Consider the following 21781-nt stretch of genomic DNA (forward strand, 5'->3'; position numbering starts at 1 on the left):
AGGTGTAGGGGAGGGGCACCCGAAGGCAGGAGATCAGCCCTGGAGCTCAGCGCTGACACACCTGCACCAGAACTGAGATAACGGAATCTGTGACACTTTTTTATAAACACGAAAATTCAGATTCAATTTTCCTTAGCAATACTAATTACAATATTGTTTTCATGAAATTTAAGAACACTCTTAAGACTATAGCATTATATCACTTCCTTCAAGAACAAGAACTAGGAGACTCCCAGGCAGAATCACCACATGAGGCTCCTGGCAGTGCCAATCCCAAATGTCTAGGGCTCCCTGTCAGCCAAGGGTCCGGTTCTCCTGTGTCCCTTATACACGTCCCTGCACACCCTTAGGATCTCCTCCCCACTGTAGCACAGGACCGCATGGAGATCCTCCAGCCAAGAGGAGCCCTGCCAGACAGCTCAGGTTCTCCTATCCTGCCAGCTGCATCTCCCCTAGAAAGATCACAACGAGTAATAGAGAGGTCAGTGATATGGATGCCACCATCCATATCACTGACCTCTCTATTACTCGTCCCTACCAAGATTTGGGTATATCTGATTTAAACTACAAAAAACCCAGGTTGGCCTGGGGACAGAGAGGGTCACTCAGGGGTACAGTGCTTACCCAGCATGAAAGAGGCCCTGGGTTCATCCCCAGCATCCCCCACAACACACATACACAAACCTACTTAGGAACATGTTTTTAATTTTTATTTCAATTTTCATTCATGTAAATATTTATACACACACAGACACATGTGGAAAAAGAAAAGGGGAAGGGGAGAGTCAAGAAGCAGCTTTGCTTTTTATTATACCTGTGAGTAAAATACTGAGTTTTTGCTTGTTTTGGTGCTAGGGATTGAACCCAGAGCCTCGTGCACAGGTGCCTTACCACTGAGCTGCATTCCCTGCCCAAGTTCTTTAAGTACCGACAGAACAAAATGACATTAACTAAAGGAAAACATGAGTTTGGGAGCAACCATTATGACAATATCCCATCAAAATTTTAACACACTACGCAAAGAATCATCCAAATGTTTCATTTCTTCTAAGCTGTCTTATCTTACAGGTCTTATGTGAAATCTGTTCCCAGAGTTCAGGGGATCTGCTATATTTACATTATTTTTATTATTAATGGAAATAAGCTCTTTCATTCCCAAAAAAAAGGTTTAAAGAAGCTAAGTTAATTAGTAAGTGAATATCCAATGAGTTAGAAAGTAGTAAAGAACAGGAAAAACAAGAATATACACATGGAAACCAAGTAAAACTATAAATAGTTCTCAAAGGCTAATTACCCTCCTCTGCTACTTGAACTCTTCATAGTATTTATGATCTATTCTTACAACCTGGGATAGCAAGTACTAAGACAAATATGAACACCTGCAGTTTCAGACTGTTTTCAACCTCAAGAATCATTCTGTGAATCTCCAGATATTATATCTGACATTGTTTTACAACTTCTTATCAATCTTGACTCAAAGAATCTTAAAATACTCATCTTTTCACAAAGGGTACTAACAGCTCGGTACCAAAAGATTTGTGCAGTACATATGAGCTGACAGAATGCCCTCACACATTCCTCATTCGATCCTGCAAACAATCCTGTAAAAAAAGCTGAACAGCCAGGTGTGGTGATGCTCGCCTGGAACCCCAATAACTCCCAACAGGAGGAAGGAGTATCACAGGCTCAAGGCCAGTCCCAGCAATATGATGAGACCCCCACCTCAAAATAAAAAATGCAAAGGTCTGGGGATGAAGCTCAGTGGTAGAGCACCCCTGAGTTCAATCATCAGTACAAAAAAAAAAGTGAACAAATATCACTTCCATTTCATAGATTTTTTTTTTTTTAATTAGAAAGTCAGAGGCTACATGGCTTGCCTGAGGTTACAACCAAGCAATAAGCATCAGAGCCAAGAATCAAAACCATATCTTCTGTAGCCAAGTCTTTCCATGTTATCACACATCACACAGTGGATTCACAAGTGTCTGGAAGAACAAGGTAACATGACTCCACAGGAAAAGTAGTCTCCATGAAGCACAGGTCATCTTCCTCCCTCCCTGACCTGCCCCTTGGCCTCCACACCACCCAGGCAGAGAGACTGGGAGCCTCTGAAGATTCCTTCCTCTTTCTCACCCACACATCAAGAACTCAAGAGCCACACCCTGTTCCAGTTCCCAACTCTTCAGTCCCACTGTCCTTGGACAGCCCTCCATCCCTCTGATCTGAGCAGCCCTGGTAACTCTAACTGGTTCTACAACTCAAAGCAACTGGCTCCAAAGACAGCGGGGAAGACCAGTGGCATCTTGGCCCTGACCTCACCCCATCAAGGACCCCTCTACAAAGTCCTCCAGGTCACCCTTCCTCTTCATCTCCCTACACAGCCCTCTGCGGCCTCTCCAGTGCCCATAGTCCCAGCCAGCATGCCCTCCCACACACATCCCATGCCCCAGGCGCAGTGAACACCCACTAGAGAGGACCAACAGGTTTAACCTCCTATGCCAAGTCCAAATAAGTGGCAGTGCTGCCTGAAGCACCCCGTGAGAACTTGGCTGTTGACAGACTTAGCAGCCACGCAGTGAAGATGTCCAGGGCAAGTGGGGGCAGCACAGCGCCACACTCACCGCCCCGCAGGTGGCATGCTGTCTCCTACCACAGACATCCTTCCATACTGCCAACCTTTCTACTGCCTCCCTCGGCCTTCCTTTTATCCCACTGCTCAACCCTTACGTTGTCCAGAAACGAAACCTCCTCTGATATCAGTCGGTGTCACCGGGAAGCCAGCACTCTGCTCTGGGCCCAAAGTTTTCCACATGCCTCTGAGATTCTGAAGTCGCTGCCCTGCACTATAGGGCAATGCAGCTGCGAGCCGCTGCTTGGCACGGGTGCACCACATCCCCCCCCACCCCCCCACCCCCGGCATCTTCAACCTGTGGGACAGTTCTCTCAGAAGGCACTCAAATATCCCTGAAATTAGTAAGTCATGTAACAGGATTCCCCTGACATGGTATTTTTACTAAACACCCAGAAAGACAGGCCACGCCCAGGACCAGGCAACCTACGGGGATTTTTTTTTCTTTTGGTACTGGGGATTAAATCCAAGTACACTTAACCACTGAGCCATATCCCCAGTCCTTTTTTGTATTTTATTTAAAGACAGGATCTCACTAAGTTGCTGAGTCTGAATGTGAACTCATGAACTTCCTGCCTCAGCCTTTGCAGCCCCTGGGAGTACAGGCATGAGCCACCATGCCCAGGCCTATGGGGATTGTTAAAGGCACTCTACCATTCCTGGTCAAATAGAAGAACCCAGCTTTATTTCTGAGAAAGAAAAGATATTAAGGAAGTATATTAAATAGGAATTTGACTTCTAATTATATTGAGGAAGGTAGAGAAAATGAGAAATGACTACTTTTTAAAAAAATTAGCACAATCAGTATAACCTAAGGGTCCGTTTTTATAAGCAAAACACAGGCCATGAGGTCCTATTATTATTAGGAATAAAACCCCACCACAACCAACACTAAAAACTCTCTCCTCTGTCTCGCTCTCTCCCCTTTTCCTCCTCACCCCTTCTCCCCGCAGGGGATCAAACCCAGGGACTCATGCACACTAAGCAATCACTCTACCATTGAGTTACATCCCCAGTCCTTTAACTTTATTTCAAATAGACAATGACTATATATATTTATGGTGTATAAAGGGATATTTCACCATGTATATATTGTAGGATGATCACATCAGAGTACTTAGCATATCTATTAGCTCAAATAGTTACTCCTTTGCCGTAGGAATTCTTGCCAGGAGCAGTGGAACACACCTGTAATCCCAGAGGCTCAGGAGGCCGAGGCAGGAGGATCAAGAGTTCAAAGCCAGCCTCAGCAACTTAGTGAGGTCCTAAGCAACTTATGGAGACTATCTCAAAATATTAAAAATAAATAAATAAATAAATAAGCGGGGGAGGGGGCAGAACTAGGGATGAAGCTCAGTGGTTAAGCAACCCTGCCATTCAATCCTGGATATCAAAATAAATAAATAAATAAATAAAATATATGAGCTAAAATACATGTCAGCAATCATATTAAAAACAGGAAATAAATAGAATTAGTGTTCTAAGGCCATTGTAGACCTTAGAACCTCCAGAAAATAATACAACTAGCAATTTATGTAAGACTTAATAAGTCAATAATGCATTTTGTAAGGCAATCACAAGAAAAAAAGGAATATTACAATGAAGGAGGAAATTTTAATAATTTTTTTAAATATCCATAAAGAGAATAAGAAAATGAATACAGAACAGGTGGGATAAACAGAAAGCAAATAATAATTTAGCAGATTTTTGAAAGCCAAATATTACTAATTCAACAGTGTTTACAGCAGTGTTGCTTGAAACAGCTAAAAATTCCAAACTATTCATAATTCAAGTCAACAGCAGAAAGGATACATCAATTCAGGTACTGTCCTACAGTTGAACAGCATGCCGCTAATCATGTATGTCACAAATGCAAGGCTGATTAAAAGCCAGACAGGGCTGGGAGTATTGCTTGGCCACAGAGCACATGCTTACCAAACACCAGGTCCTTGATTCCATCCCCAGCACCAAACAAAAGAATAAAAATTTCAATAAGCAGACACAAACAAAATATAAGATCCCGTACACATAAGGTTCAGAAACAAGCAAATCCAATCTCTGGTGATAAAAACTAAGACAATGATTAGCTGGGCTGAGGGCTTCTGGGTGACTGGTAATGTCCTCTTTCCTGCCCTGGTCTGGTCCTGTTTTGTATGCTGAGTGTTGTTCTTACTGGGTTAGTATTTACATGGTTGTATTACTAATGATTTGGGCACTTCCCAGTATGTATGCTGAACTTTCAAAAAAGAAAAATTGTGGGGGAAAACTGGAAAAAGCCCAAGAAGTCCAAGAAATAAGCTCTGAGTAAGAAATGTGAAATTAGTTTTTTAGTTAGAAGAAAATTGGTCAAATATTTATTTTCAAATATGTACAACATACACACACAAAAAAATAAGTTTTTAAGAGACCCTGATAGTACTTCATTATCAGCCCACCAGGAATAAATCCAACACTACCTGCTGAATGAACTTAGGTACAGATGAAATGGGCTTAAAGTGGTTAAAAATCTGGTGAGGCATTAAGAACCTTCAAATGAGAATAATGCCAGCAGCAAAACAAAGTAAGGTGCCAGGAAACAGCTTCCTCCACACACGTGAAAATGCACAGGATGCCCACCTATGAGCAAAGGCTGGACCAGGTGGTCCCAATGCAGTCAAAAGCAAACCCTGCCTGGCTGACTTGGCAGTGCCACCAAAGTAACTCCGAAGAGGTTAGAACTGGAGAAAATATCAGGACCTTCCCAATTAATTTACATCACATTATATGGCATGCTTCAGTCTTAGATCCCTAAAGCAACAAGATCCCAGCTAGCAATATGAAATACTCAGCCAACGCTGTGCTGACCACACTTTGTTTTCGTCTCTTTTGTTTGTGTAAGATGTTTTATGAGCAGATCCACACACCACAGAGAGTGAACTGTACCTACATGTTGCACTTCAGAGCACTAATGGAAACCCACATTTGCAAAACAGGGAACAATTTCAAATGTGGCTGATGGGTGATAACTTGGACAGTTCTGTTACTATTTTAGGGGCACTGCCAGTCCTGTCTCCACAACTACTTTGAAAGTGGGAGGTCAATGACCTTGAGATTTCCCAAACCATTTTTTGACCATCCACATACCTCAGTCAATGAATGCTTGGCCCAGCTATATCGAGGCATCCTCCTCCCAGGGCCAGTAGATCCTTTTTTTTTTTTTTTTTTTTTTTTTTTTTTTTCAGTTGTTGATGAACCTTTCTTTAATTATTTTTATGTGGTGCTTAGAATTGAACCCAGTGCCTCACACATGCTACCACTGAGCCACAACCCCAGGACTCAGTAGATCTATTTTGACGTTTTTCAACGTCCCAGGAAAGGATTCTCTGGCTTCAACTCCCAGGCGTTTCTCCCTCTGACACATAGGTTGCAGAGACTGCTGTTACCCTCCCCACTCAGCCTGGCTCTGTGGTATCCAGTAAATACCTGTTGAGCAAAGGAACAGGACAGTGGCATCCAAGAGGAATAAAACACCGGCAAGAAACCCCAAACCTAGCAGTGTGATCACCAAAAAGAACGAAGCTAACACTGTAATTCTTCTACATTAAAACTAAAATTAAGCTACAGCAGCAACAAGCATGGCTGGGGCTCAAATTCTGATGTCCAACCATTCCCAGCCAAAGGAACCACAGCTCCTTGGAGGCACAGACGAAGCCAGGTGCTGGACAGGAAATACACAACATGAGACTCAAAACATCTTGCAGTGCCAGAAAGCAAGGATGTGTGCCACCAAAAAGGATGGCGAAGGTTAAAAGGACTGTGGCCAACCCAAAAGAGCACCACAATGGCCACAGCTAGAACCATCTGAGCAGCAAAATAGTGTAAATGGATAACAACCAAAGTACAAAACATGTGGGAATCCAGACTGATGAAAACAGGTGATTGGATCAACAAGTGAATGGGGGGAGAGGGGACAATCTCAGCTAGAGAAGAGACATTCTGGTCTCCAAGAGCTGTTTAATTACCTGGCCCCCTTTCTGAATGAGGCTGGAGGAGGCAACCCATTTCTAAACAAGAGCACAAAAAGGTGAAAACAGTAATTTAGTAGAGAAACCTGGAAAAAACTTGCTTAACAAAGTGTCAAGGTTAACATAACCACTGACGTTTCGGGCCCCAACACCACCGAGGAGAGGAGCCCTTCACCTCTGGAATTCTTCATCTGCACCCAGGTCTAGACACAAAAACGTGAGACAAGCCCAAACGGAGAGACACTCCACCAGGAAACTGTCAGCCCAAAACAGACCGAGCAGGGCGAGGACTAACTCAGGATGGCATCCTGGACAGATTTCTGCAGTGGAAAGAGGCACGAGCAGAAACGCTGGGGAAATGCGAGCCAAGTCAGCAGTCCAGGTAACAGTCGGGTACCACTGCTGGCTTCAGTTCTGACAAATGTGCCCAGTGATGTAAGATGCCAGCATCATAGGGGGAGTGAGGGGTACACGGGAATCCCTGGGAATATCTCTGTAACTTCTCTGTAATCTTAAAATTCTGCCCAAAATAAAGTTTTGTTTGTTTGTTTGTTTGTTTTTTGGGGGGTGACAGGTAGTATTTCCCTCATTCTTTTAAATACTTGGGAAGAGGCCCTTTTCTTGTGTTCCACTTGGTCAACAGGAAGCAAGTGGAAGTATAGAGGCTCATGACTCCTACAGAAGAGGGACGGAGCTGCTGCCTACAGAACCTATGATCCAGAGGGCGAGTCTGACCTTACGGAGAGCAGCCGAGTGGCTCTTACCAACACATGACCCTTGGCAGATCAATGATTGTCTTCATTCAGTCAAAACTTAAAGCAAGCCAGACACGGTGGCACATGCCTATAATCCCAGAGGCTCAGGAGGTTGAGATAGGAGGATCGTGAGTTCAAAGCAATGGTGAGGTGCTAAGCAACTCAGTGAGACCCTGTCTCTAAATAAAATACAACAGAGCTAGGGATGTGGCTCAGTGGTTGAGTGCCCCTGAGTTCAATCCCCAATACCAAAAAAAAAAAAACTTTTATCGAGACTAATGCTTTCCTGAGCACAACTTACCGAAGCACCAACACCTGAATATAAATTCTTTGCTTCCCTTTGCTTAAGACAGAAAGCTCTACCCTAGAATCTCTCCTCGTGCTTGTGAGCATACAGCTCAAATAGATGTATGGAAGTTTGCTGGAGGGTGAAGCTGAGAGTCATCTAATAATGATTTATTTGTGCAAATGAACTGGGAGGGGCCTGGGTAAATGAAGGGGCTTGGAGTTTAAGGTATCTTAACTTCACGGTAAATTTATTACTCTGTATAGGTTTTATTTTCTCCCCTCAATGACTACAACTATTTATGTTTAAATAACCCATGAAAACTGGAACACTACACACATAGTAGGAAGCCAATGAATACACGTTAGACAGAATTAAGCTGACAGATTTGAACACGCAGCACAGAAGGTGAGTCTTACCTATTCCTGTAACCAATAAGGCATTTCACCAGTCCGTAAGTCCACCACTAACCCCCAACACCTACCCTGGACTCACACATATACCTCATATGTTCTTTTCATTTAATGACCAGGAGGTGAACACTCAAGCAATAAAGCAGGAGTGGACCAAAATTGTTTTACACGTTTTCATTAGGTCTACCTTCACAAATATTCCCTCTTTAAAAGCAAATGGGATATTATCCCAACACCATTCTCACCACTAAATTAGAAAGAACCTTGCTGAGAAGCCTGACTGATCATATCCTCTTTTCAAATCCCAAACAAAGCCTGAATGTTCCCTACACCAAGAAACCATTCTCAAGGGATGCCTTTATTAGTATACACAGCCTTCATTGTTCCTCCCAGGAAAACCTATTACCAACCTTAAGATTATTGAAAATCAAAATGTGACCATAATCTTTAAGATGTTCTTTACCAATCTAAAAAGGCACATTAAAAATGTTGAAATAAAAATTTGAAATAAATATTGGTCATCATTTAACAAATGTGTTTAAGTCCTGAAGGTTGACAAGCCCACACATGATTCTAATTTTTAATATGATGCTATTAGTAACTCTGTGGCAACCCAGAAAAACAAATTTTTTAATCTTATGGAAATCTAGAATATCACCTAAATATCATCAGTTACTTCTTTCTAAAGATACCAAAGTATACTCTAAGTGCCAGTTAGGTTTCCTCGTGAGCACCCAGGGCCCACATCTTTAGCTCCTTGACTATCAGGGCATGAAAATGAAAACTTCATCAATCTGCACCTAAGAAACTCTTCCCACAGTAAGGTCTTATGAGTACATCTGCTTAAACATCAGGAAAGAATGCATATAAACTACCTAAAAATACTCATAAACCCTCACAATTCTAAGCAATCTAGCCTCCTGTCATCACAGAAACACTTCACAAAACACATTGCTGGTTTTACGATCCTAATTCACAATTTCCCTTTTCCTTATCTCCTTCAGTTTTGTATCTTGCTGCCTTTATGAGAACCCTAAGTGTGGCTCTGAGATGTACCTGAAGTACTTAGCAGCCAAACTACTTGTTTCTCCTTCCAATGTCTCATTTCTATGCCGTGAACAGTTCTCATCATCTTCTACTTCTCTTATAATGTACTCCTACTTGTTTTATCCAAGCTAAATGGGACTGTTCTGGGATGGATCTCCAAAGTCAGTCCTCAGTATCTGTGGGATCCCACACGTTAGGTGTCAAAAGTAATCTAGAGAAGATATGCATAGTTCACGCACAAATACTATGCCATTTTATATGGCATCCAAAGATTTGGGTATTTGCAGCAGACCTGGAACCAAACTCCCTCAAATGCTGACAGAGGACCATACTCTTTAAAAGTATACAAGAGAAGAGGGAGTGTGGGGTGGAATTAGACAGACATTATTACCCTATGTACATGTATGACTGCACGAATGGTGTGACTCTGCATCATGTACAACCAGAGAAATGAAGAGTTCTGCTCTGTTGTGTACAATGAGTCGAAATGCATTTAAAAAAAAAGTAAAAAAGAACTGGTCTAGGGGTGAAGCACAGTGATCAAGCACTTGCCTAGTACACCCAAGATGGTAAAGCTTATGAGGTGCTCTTTCTTCTGATGGGGCTAAGTGGGGTGATACTAATGGCGGCAAGCACCAACGCCACCCATTCACTCAACAGGCTGAAGGTTGTGTTCACCTGAGGCCTACAACCAATATCCACTGCTACACATGAACACACTCCTGGGCGCATCTGTAGCTTTCAACAGGGGATAATTTTGTCCCTCAGAGAACAGATGGCAATGTCTGCAGGTTTTTTATTGTCACAACTGGAGGGGAGAGCTGGGGCTTACTGGCATCCAGTGGTAGAGACCTGGGATGCTACACAGGAGACCCCCACACAAAGAATTATTCAACCAAAAATGTCAATGTTGCTGAGATGGAGAAACCCTTGCCTAGGGGCTGGGGGTGTAGCTCAGTGGTAAAGCACCTGCCCAGAATGGCAAAGCCCTGGGTTCAATCCCTGGCACTAAAAAAGAAAAGTAGCCCTTAGACATTTGTCCCAATTCTGAGTAGAAATAAAAAGCAGCTAAACTACAGGTACTTCGGTGGTGTGAAAAGACCAGCAGAGAGGGTGAGAAAGTGTCAATCACTTTAAATGTATTAGTTCACATAAACCTTTCCTGGGGCTCAGCTGGTAGAGTGCTTACCTCACATGCAAGGCCCTGGGTTCAATCTCCAGCACCACAAAAAAAAAAAAAAAAAAAAAAAAAAAAAAACTTTCCTGGATGAAAAAAAAGACATATATTCTACTTTTATACAGAAAGCTGGATACAAGAAGGTTAAGGAACTTATTCAAGGTCATTCAGCTACAAAGGAAAGGAATCAAACCAAATCTGTCATTCCACACTACTACAAAGAATAGAGGTCAAAAAGACTTGGATTTGATTCAGAATTACCACTATGACTTTCAGCAAGTTGATGAACTTCCTAAGTCTCCATTTAGAAAATAACTCACTGTATAACATTTAAAAATATGAATAATGCTGATCACTAACTACATACAATCATGCTAAATACAAGAGGAAAAAGAAAGTGCTCCTTACAATAGCTGTTGTATAAATATGATTTTTCCTTAAAAATAGAACTTACACAAGTATGCACAGTACCAAATTACTCATCACTTTTAAGAATCATGATTAAATATTCAAAGACAATGTGTCTTCTGTAGCCATGCATCTACTCATAATCCTGAAAAAATAAGTTAATATAAGATTTTACTATGAACTTCCTAAATATTTTTCATGAACAAGGCCTGAAATGCTCAAGACTTCGTCAACACATTGATTAGGTTCTCTCCACAACTGGCAGCAGAGGTCACGTGCAGAAGCAAGGAGGAAGAGGACGGTTGACACATCCATGGCCATTTCTGCTCACACTGCAGTCAACACACTCCCACCTGCACTATGTAGCCGAAAATTACTCATGTCATACAAGGAAAGTTCTATCAGCAACAAAAAGAATCTGTCAGTCTGGCAACTAAAGTACTCTTCTGGGATTAAGTTCAGGAGACAGACTATTCTCAACCAGGGATTGTTCTCTCTGTAAAGTGCCAATACTACTTACTTCTAAATAAAGGCTGCACACCACCTCTATTGAGAAAACAGCTAAATACCAAGGCACAGCTTCACTGTCCTTTCAAAAATGTATATTTTCATTCTGTCTTAATACTTCGTAACTGAAAGTAATATTTAGTACTACTGAGTCCAACTCCAGATACAAGAAGTACATCAGATCCAGAAAATCTGAAATATAATTTCAAAAGAATTATCAAAAGGCTGGCTTTGAATAACAATGTATGCATGTGTGGAAACATCACATGGTACCCCATAAATATGTGCAATTTGAAAGACTTGTCTTGGTTAAAAAAAAATTTTAAAGGCTGGCTTAAAATACAAAATGGGTTTACCTGACACACACACAAAGATAAACGTTCTGGTAGGACTGAAAGAATAACTATAATCGTGGATGTTTTTCAATTTAGTAAAGGATTTTCACTGGATGCCATTTTACTGACTAATTCTGAATTACATCTCTCACCTTCAGCATTTTGACACTTCCATCAACTTTCTCAAAGTTGAAGGTGGGTTGTTTTCCTATGTTTTAACAGACCTGCCTCTCAAAAGGCTGAATGAGCTCAAACCCGGCAGAAGACACCTGCCGCCAACCTCCTCTTCGCCCTGGGCAGGTGTTTGTCGACTGACACTAGACAATAGGCGACCAGCCCCTTCCCCGCTCCCTGAGCACCGCCAAGTTTCCACTTCACGGGCCTATTCCTCATCACCGCGGCACGCGCCACACGGGCGGGCCCGCACTCTCCAGCCCCGGGAGCCCCTAAAACCCTGGCCTATTTTCATTTCTCCCCGAAGAGCAGCCTCCTCCCGGGGCTGCAACCGGGCGTTCCGAGCCGCAGGCCGCGGACCTGCGAGACCCGCTGCGCGCCGACCGGCAGCGGCCGCGGAGGAGGCCAGCCGACCCGGGCCCGCGGCCCGCCCCCCAGCCCCGGCCCGGCCCGGCCCGGCCCGGCCCCGCTCACCTGCGGCAGCCGCCGGGCCCTCGTCGCCCGGCGCCAGCGTGACGGCGCCGTCCCTCCAGACGCGGACCTGCGCGGCCGAGCGCACGCGGCGCGGGGGGCGGCGGGCGGCCCGCAGCGAGCCGCAGCTCTGGTAGCACACGGCCCACGCCTGCTCCTCGTTGATGGGCTGCCCGTACAGCCGCAGGATCTCCTCCAGGCTCAGCGCGTCCGGCGGGCCCGCCGCGGCCGCCGGCTCGGCCGGGCCCTCGCCGCCCGCCGCCTGCGCCATCCCGTGGAGGCGCCGCGCCGGGTGCCAGCGTCCGCTCAGCTCCGCGGCATCGTCTCCGCGCGCCGCCGCCGCCCCAGCCGCCGCCCCAGCCGCCGCCCCACCCGGCCGCGCGCGCCGCCTAGGCGCGGGACAGCGAGGGCCGGCGGCGTGGGCGAGCGAGGACGGCCGGGACGCCGCAGCAGCTCTGACAGGCCCGCGCCGGCCGCGCCGGCGTCCGATGGCTCCGCCCCACCCGCCCCCAGGCCCGCTGGCCCCGCCCCATCTGCCCCCTAGGCCCGCCGGCCCCGCCCCTCCCGCCCCCTAGGCCCCGCCCCCTAGGCCCGCCGGCGGAGGCGCCGCGCCGCCGAAGGGAGCGGTGGGCAGGGTCCGCGGGGAATGCTCAGCCCCGGCTCGGCGCGGCCGCGGGGACGCGCGGTTGAGGAGGGGGCCCGCAGTCCCGAGACTTGCGCAACCCAGCGGAGGATGCGCTGTGGAGGGAGGGAGGGAGAGAAAGTGCGCGGCGGGGGATGAGCGGTCGAGGGAGGGTGCCCGCGGCCGGGGGAATGTGCGGCGGGGGATGCGCGGGGGAGGGCAGGACGTGCGGATTCGGGAGGCTGACGCGCCCGGGGCCCTGGCGCCTGGCCTGGGGGCTGCGCGACGGAAGGTTGGGCACGGTCCCGGCGCCCTCCCGCGGACCGTGGCGGTGCTCCGAGCGCGCCAGCGGGATGCCACCCTGCAGAGCAAGCAAGGTAGTAGCTGTCACTGACTCGCCCTCGGAACAGGCTTACGGAAATGCTAATTGGCAACCTGAGCCCAGCCTGCAGTGAATCCCCAAGAAACGAAAGGTTTGCTGAAACGCTCCGGCCTCCGTTTCCCGGGCCTCCCTGTTGGACCCCTCGACTCTTTGGAGACTTGTGCAGTCTCTCCTGACCATCCGATTCGACAGTGTCCCTGCACTGATTTTTAGATTTTTATTATATATCTCTTTCTCCTCTTCAGTAAGAACAGGGGACTTTTCGGGTGCCCCTCTCTGACTCTTTCCAATCGCCTAGATCAGGGCCTGGAACAATTTGCAGATGTTTGTTTCAGTCTCCTTTCACATTCACTGGTATCATTAGAAGAGCCCCTCACTAAGGTAATCTCTCCAGTATCCACACGTGTCATGACCCACTTAACCCAATCTGCTCACAGGAGATGGAATTGATATCACAGTGGCAAAACTCAGCTGAGGGCAATTAGCCACAGAATGCAAGAAATAAATCCCGGGCCTCACTGAACCCGCTGAGCAAGCCATAAAACATAATTCTTAAGTAAAATAATCACCCATTGGTAAAGGAGTTAATTCGAAGGCTAGTCTTGGGTCAAATACTCTACAGAGTCGAAAGCATCAGCCAAGAAATTTATAGAACTACCATTTTATGTGCAATATAAGAAACCTCATGCTAACTCTTGCAGAAGAACTCACAACAGTTTATTGTTAATGTCTAAGGTGCCACCGTGTATACACCTGGAATATGGAAAAGAGGAAGCCAAAACTCAGGAAGTATAAGAAATGGGGTGCAGTCACTTTATTATAATTTCACTTAAAGACATACATCTGGACATAGTGGCACGCACCTGTAACCCCTGCAACTCCGGGAGACTGAAGGAGGATTGCAAGTTCAAGATTGGCCTCAGAAACGTAGGGAGGCCCTAAGTAACAGTGTCTCAAAAATTAAGAAGCCTGGACGTGTTGCTCAGTGGTTAAGCACCCCTGGGTTCAATCCTCAGTACAAAAACAAATTGATATTTTTAAAAAGACATACGTAGCACCACTTAATTATCAGTTCATAATCTCATATGTAAAAATGCAGTATTTATATGTCACCATACCCTCATAGGTAAAAAGCTTTGATTCCTTATAGACTATGATTAAAATCATGCTCAAACATTCCCAAATTTTGCTATTTTGCAAGTTTAGATTCTGGGTGGAATTTTAAAATATCAAGGGGCTTAAAGTAGATTGAACAGTGGAGTGAAATGGCCTACTTTTGTGAACAGAACCACCATCTTCTGGCTTTGTGGGATATTGCTGCCCCATTGCATTTGCACAACTACAGTCAAAAACACCTCTGGTGTCCTTGCCTTACCTGCCAAGAAACAAGTTAAATGAATTAATCAACTGAGCAACCCAGGAGTCACTTGTTTGCTACTTAGTATCAGGCATGGGTAGGAAATAAACATCCACCAAAGGACAACAAATAGCAAGGGAGGAGGAGTGGAAATGGAAAAGAAATCCAAACAACGTTAACACTGATTTTTAAAAGGTTCTTAAAAAAATTAGTAACACTGAGATTTTTTTTCCTTTCCTAAATGATAATTTTAAAAATATAAACATTTGGGGAGGGAAAAACATGGCACTGAGTCACAGAGGGTATATACAATAGAAGGACTCGTGTGTCTGTGTGTGTGTGTGTCTGTGTGTGTGTGTCATGCATAAACGCAAATTCATGCATAAAAAGTAAATCTTTTGCCTTTGTGAGCTTGTATGTCATTCAGTAGAGGCTAGAATATTGCTAGATGTTCCATCTCTACACAGAGGAAAATCTTGAAAATCAGCAATTTTGTTTCTTTTAAAATTTTTTTAATTAAAATATTTATTTTTACAAACACATTTTGATTCAAGTACACAAATGGGATACAACTTTTCATTTCTATGGTTGTACACAATGTAGATTCACACCGTTCCTAATCATACATATACATAGGGTAATACTGTTTCATTCTACTGTTTATCCATCCCCACCCCGCACCACTTTTTCCTCTACACCATCCAAAGTTCCTTCATTCTTCTCTTCCCCCCACCACCCCCCCTCATTATACACTATCATCTACTTATCAGAGAAAACATTCGGCCTGTTTTTTGGGGATTGGCCTATTTCACTTAGCATGATATTTTCCGACTTCATCTATTTACCAGCAAATGCCATAATTTTATTCTGCTTTATGGCTGAGTAATATTCCATTGTGTATATATACCACAGTTTCTTTATCTATTCGTCAATTGAAGGGTATCTAGGTTGGTTCCACAATCTAGTTATTGTGAATTGAGCTGCTGAAAATGTTGATGTGGCTGTATCACTGGAATATGCTGATTTTAAGTCATCATTTGGGTATAAACCGGGGAGTGGGATAGCTGGGTCAAATGGTGGGTCCATTCCAAGCTTTCTGAGGAATCTCCACACTGCTTTCCAGAGTGACTGCACCAATTTGCAACTCCACCAACAATGTGTGAGTGTGCCTTTTTCCCCACATCCACGCCAACACTTATTATTGCTTATGTTCTTGATAGTGGTCATTCTAATTAGAGACAGATGAAATCTTAGGGTGGTTTTAATTTGCATTTCTCTAATTACTGGGGATGATGAGCACTTTTTCATATATTTGTTGATCAGCTGTATATCTTCTTCTGTAAAGTGTCTGCCCATTTCCTTACCCCATATTTATTGGGTTCACTGTATTTTGGGTGTAAAGTTTTTTAAGTTCTTTATCAACTTTGGAGATGAGTGCTCTGTCTGAAGTGTGTGGAAAAGATTTTCTCCCACACACTGTATACTCTGTATACTCTGTATACTGTATACTGTATACTCTGTTTTCACATTATTGTTTCCTGTGCTGAGAAAAAACTTTTTTAGTTTGAATCTATCCCATTTCTTGATTCTTGCTTTTATTTCTTATGCTATGGGGGTCTTGTTAAGGAAATCTGGTCCTTAACCAACGTGATGGAGAGTTGGGTCTAATTTTTTTCTGTTTGGTGAAGGGTCTCAGGCCTAATTCCTAGATCCTTGAATCCATTTAGAGTTGAGTTTTCTCCAGGGTGAGAGATAGGGATTTCATTTCATTTTACTGCATATGGATTTCCAGTTTTCACAGCACCATTTGTTGAACAGGCTATCTTTTCTCCATTGTAAGTTTTAGGCACCTTTGGCGAATATGAGGTTACTGTACTGATGTGGGTATGTCTTCGTGTCTTCTACCCTGTACCATTGGTCTACCTGTCTATTTTGGCGCCAATACCATGCCATTTTTACTACTATTGCTCTACTGTAGTTTAAGGTCTGGTATAGTGACACCTCTTGCATCACTCTTCTGCCCAGGATGGCTTTGGCTATTCTGGGTCTTTTGTTCTTCCAGATGAATTTCATGATTACATTTTCTGTTTCTATGAGAAATGTCATTGGGATTTTAATTGGAATTGTGTTACATCTGTATAGCACCTTTGGAAGTATGGCCATTTTGATAATATTATTTCTGCCTATCCAAGAACATGGGAGATCTTTCCATCTTCTAAGGTCTTCTTCATATTCTTTAATGTTTTGTAGTTTTCATTGTAGAGATCTTTCACCTCTTTGGTTGATTCATTCCCAAGTATTTTATTTTTTTGAGGCTGTTGCAAATGGATTTGTTTTCCTCATTTCCCTTTCAGATGTTTCATCACTTATGTATAAAAATGCTTTAGATTTATGTGTGTTAATTTTATATCCTGCTATTTTGCTGAATTCATTTATGAGGTCTAGAAGTTTTCTGGTGGAGTTTTTTGTATCCTCTAAATAGAGAGTCATGTCATCAGCAAATAGTGACAGCTTGAGTTCCTCTTTTCCTCTTCGTATCCCTTTAATTTCTTTAGTCTGTCTAATTGCTCTGGCTAGTATTTCAAGTACAATGTCGAATAGAAGTAGTGAAAGAGGGCATCCCTGTCTTCTTCCTGTTTTTAAAGGGAATGCTTTTATTGGTTTTTCTCCATTAAGAGTGATGTTGGCCGTGGGCTTAGCATAAATAACCTTTACAATGTTCAGGTATGTTCCTACTATCCCTATTTTTTCTAGTGTTTTGAGCATGAAGAGGTGTTGTATTCTGTCAAATGCTTTTTCCACATCAATTGAAATAACCATATGATTCTTACCCTTAAGTCTATTGATATGATGGATTACATTTATTGATTTACGGATGTTGAACCAACCTTTCATTCCTAGGTTGAACCCCACTTGATCATGGTGCACTGTCTTCCTAATATGTTTTTGGATGCGGTTTGCCAGGATTTTGTTAAGGATCTTTGCATCTATATTCATTAAGGATATTGGTCTAAAATTTTTTTTCCTTGATGTGTCTTTGCCTGGTTTGGGTACGAGGGTGATATTAGCTTCATAGAATGAGTTTGGTAGGGTTCCCTCCCTTTCTATTTCCTGGAATACTTTGAGAAATATTGGAATGAGTTCTTCTTTGAAGGTGTTGTACAACTTGGCAGAGAATCCTTCTGGTCCTGCACTTCTCTTGGTTGGTAGGCTTTTGATGGCTTCTTCTGTTTCATTGCTTGATATTGATCTGTTTTAATTGCCTATGTCCTCCTAGTTCAGTTTGGGAGGATCATAAGTCTCTAGATGTCTCTGGTACTTTCTATTCTGTTAGAATACAGATTTTCAAAGTAGCTTCTCATTATGTTATATATTTCACTGGTGTCTGTCATGATCTTTCCTTTTTCATCATGGATTTTAGTAATTTGAGTTTTCTCTCTCCTTCTCTTTGTTAGTGTGGCTAAGGGTTTGTCTATTTTGTTTACTTTCTCAAAAAACCAACTTTTTATTTTGTCAATTTTTTGAATTGTTTCTTTTGTTTCAATTTCATTGATTTCAGCTCTGATTTTAATTATTTCCTGCCTTCTACTACTTTTGATGATGTTCCATTCTTTTTCTAGGGCTTTGAGCTGTAAGGTTAGGACATTTAGTTGTTGACTCTTTATTCTTTCCTTGAACGCGCTCCATGCAATGAATTTTCCTCTTAGTACCGCTTTCATAGTGTCCCAGAGATTTTGATATGTTGTATCGTCATTCTCATCAACCTCTAAAAATTTTTTTTATCTCCTCCCTCATGTTTTCTGTTATCCATGCTTCATTTAATAGCATATTATTTAGTCTCCAGGTGTTGGAGTAATTTCTGTTTTTTATTTTGTCATTGATTTCTACTTTCATTCCATTATAATCTGATAGAACACAAGGCAGTATCTCTATTTCTTTGCATTTACTAAGGGCACTTTGTGGCATAACATATGGTCTATTTATGAGAAGGCTCCATGTGCTGCTGAGACAAAAGTGAATTCACTTGTTGATGGATGGAATATTCTATATATGACTGTTAAGTCTAAGTTTTGATTGCGTTACTGAGTTCTGTGGTTTCTTTGTTTAGTTTTTGTTTGGAAGATCTATCCAGTGGTGACAGTGGTGGGTTAAAGTCACCCAGAATTATTGCATTGTGGTCCATTTGATTCCTGGGATTGAGAAGGATTTGTTTGATGTACATGGATGCACCATTGTTTGGGGCATAAATATTTATGATCGTTATGTCTTCCTGATTTATGGTTCCTTTAAGCAGTATGAAATGTCCTTCTTTGTCCCTTCTGACTAACTTTGGCTTGACGTCCACTTTATCTGAAATAAGGATGGAAACCCCCACTTTTTTACTGAATTCGTGTGCATGGTATGCTTTTCCCTATCCTTTCACCTTTAGTCTGTGGATGTCTTTTTCTAAGAGTTGAGTCTCTTGAAGTCAGCATATTGTTGGGTCTTTCTTTTTAATCCATTCTGCCAGTCTATGTATTCTGATTGATAAGTTTAGGCCATAAACATTCAGGGTTATTATTGAGACATAATTTATATTTTCAGTTTGGGGTTTATTTTTGGTTTTTAACTTGATTTGTTTTCTCCTTTGAGTGGGTTTTTCTCTAAGGTAGTTCCTCCCTTTGCTGACCTACATTGTTTTTCATTTCCTCCTCATGGAATATTTTGTTGAGAACATTCTGTAGTGCAGGCTTTCTATTTGTAAATTCTTTTAATTTTTGTTTATCATGGAAGGATTTTATTTCGTCTTCAAATCTGAAGGTTAGTTTTGCTGGGTATAGGATTCTTGGTTGTTCTTTCAGAGCTTGAAATATGTTGTTCCAGGTTGTTCTAGCTTTGAGAGTCTGGGCTGAGAAATCTGCTGATATCCATATTGGTTTCCCCCTATATGTAATCTGATGCTTTTCTCTCACGGCCTTCAAAATCCTATCTTTATTTTGTATGTTAGCCATTTTCATTATAATGTGCCTTGGTGTAGATCTGTTGTGATTTTGTGCATTTGGTGTTCTGTAAGCCTCTTGTATTTGATTTTCCATTTCATTCTTCAGGTTTAGGAAATTTTCTGATATTATTTCATTGAATAGGTTGTTCATTCCTTTGGTTTGTATCTCTGTGCCTTCCTCAATCCCGATAATTCTTAAATTTGGTCTTTCCATGATGTCCCATAGTTCTTGGAGATTGTGTTCATGATTTCTTACCATCTTCTATGTTTAGGCAACTTTATTTTCAAGATTAAATATTTTGTCTTATATTGTCTGAGGTTGTCTTCCAAGTGGTCTAGTCTGTTGGTGATGCTTTCCATTGAGTTTTTTATGTGGTTCATTGTTTCCTTCATTTCAAGGATTTCCATTTGCTTTTTTTTTTTTTTTTTTTTTTTTGAGAATCACTCTTTGGTGAAACATTTTGCTTCCTGCAGTTGCTCTTCCACTGCTTATTTGTATGATCATTCATTGTCTGCATTTGTTCTTATCTCATCCTTTGCTTCACAAATCATTTGAATCATGTATAATCTGAAGTCTTTTTCTGACATTTCTTCTACTTTACTGTCCTTGGATTCTGTTAGTATAGAATCTAGATTTGTTTGGATCATTTTTTCCCCTTGTTTTTTCATGTTGTTCATGTATCTTCCCCTCTAGCAGTGCAGATCTGGGGTATTGCAGTTCCCCCACTATAGGCTTAGAGTGACTCTATAGGTTTCTAAAACCTATAAGCTTCCATTCTCCAGCTGGCATCTCAGGATGGGATTTGCCCCACCTAAAGATGGGAGATACAGTTTCCAGGATCATTCAAGATGGCCACTCTGGTTTCCAAATGTGTTGTCAAATGGGGAGCTGCAGCTCGGGGTGTGGGCGTGGTCGGTGGAGGTCCTGAAGGTGGGGTGTTGTCATTCTGGTTGCAGGATTCTGGAGGCGGGGTGCAATCAGTTGGTCTGAGGGTCCTGGTAGTAGGGCGCAGTCAGTCGGTCTGGGGGTTTTGGTGGCAGGAAGCAGTCAGTTGATATGAGGGTCCCGGAGGCAGGGTGTGTTCAGTCAGGCTGAGGGATTCTGGAAATGGGGCTTAGTCAGTCCGGCCTGGCATCCTAGAAGTCCTGGCTTCTGTCTCAAAATGGCGGCAGCCATGTGTAACCAAACCTGCAGGTACTGTGACAGTGAACTTCCAGGCAACAGCAGCAGGCAGCTGGTGCTCCTCTGGCAGTCTGTGGTCAGTCTGCTGACTGCTGTCAGAGAATCGAGAGGTGAAACTTGGGTGGTGGGTGATGGGTAGGTGAAAGGAAGGTGACAGACAAGCAAAGGGCAGGCAAATGGTGGATGGTAGGCACCAGTCAGTGAGCAATCAGTCTTTTTCAAAGAGGTACCATTATGTTCTTATAAATTCTACTTTGGTTCCACAGGAACATTAGTAGTTTCCTGGTGACACTGAGACACAGTCTGTCAACCACTGGGTCTGGAGGAAGAGGGTCAGCAATGATATTTTATATAGTCTGAACATTTGACACTTTCTGTACAAAGGCAGCATAATTTTTTATATAATTTTCAGTACCCTTTGAAATTTTGATAAGTCCCACCCATTCATCATCACAAGATGTCTTTGAAAGTGACTGCGGGCCCCTCAAAATCTACCAGATCGATTCTCAGTGGAGTTCAAGTAATCCTGTGGAATAAGTTGGCACCTTCCGTCTTTTTCACTTTCAATTAAAATTCAAAGATTCAAATGCCTTGTGTTCAGTATATTCGGCCCCAATTTCTGTCATTAATTTATTTAAATATTTTCATATATTAATAATATATTTTTAAGTTGTCAACTGACCTTTATTTGTTTACATGCGGTGCTAAGGATCGAACCCAGTGCCTCACATATGCCAGGCAAGCGTGCGACCACTGAACCACAGCCTCAGCTCCTGTCATTGATTTCTTAAATTTATTTTTTGCAGGGCTGGGGAAATGAACCCTGGGCTTCAAGCATGCTAGTACTCTACCACTGAGCTACATCACACCCCTGATATTATCGTCACTCTGTGACTTCACCTTTTAAAAATTGTTCTATGTGCTTAAAATGTCTAGACAATTCAAATCAACATTGAAATGTCTTTTCCAACATGTTGAGAGATCTGTGAAAAAGAACAGCATGTTACTCCAAAAATGATTTGTTTTCATTGCTTTTGCTGTGTTTATTAA

General features: G+C 42.9%; 1 protein-coding gene across 4 annotated transcripts in view; it reads right to left on the minus strand.

Moving 5' to 3' along the window:
• SPIRE1 (spire type actin nucleation factor 1) overlaps positions 1-12681 on the minus strand; it is a 145916-nt gene extending 133235 nt beyond the window's left edge. Inside the window, exon 1 of one of the 4 annotated variants that reach the window (XM_079108850.1) lies at positions 12210-12681. In XM_079108850.1, the coding sequence (XP_078964976.1) occupies positions 12210-12477 (268 nt within the window). In that variant the 5' untranslated portion in view covers positions 12478-12681. The remainder of the gene's footprint in view (positions 1-12209) is intronic. The other 3 variants (XM_079108852.1, XM_079108851.1, XM_079108853.1) reach the window with 3 other exon arrangements.
• Between the last annotated feature and the right edge of the window lie 9100 nt (positions 12682-21781).

The sequence above is a fragment of the Sciurus vulgaris genome, assembly GCF_902686455.1.
Source record: "Sciurus vulgaris genome assembly, chromosome: 13".
Classification (NCBI taxonomy): domain Eukaryota; kingdom Metazoa; phylum Chordata; class Mammalia; order Rodentia; family Sciuridae; genus Sciurus; species Sciurus vulgaris.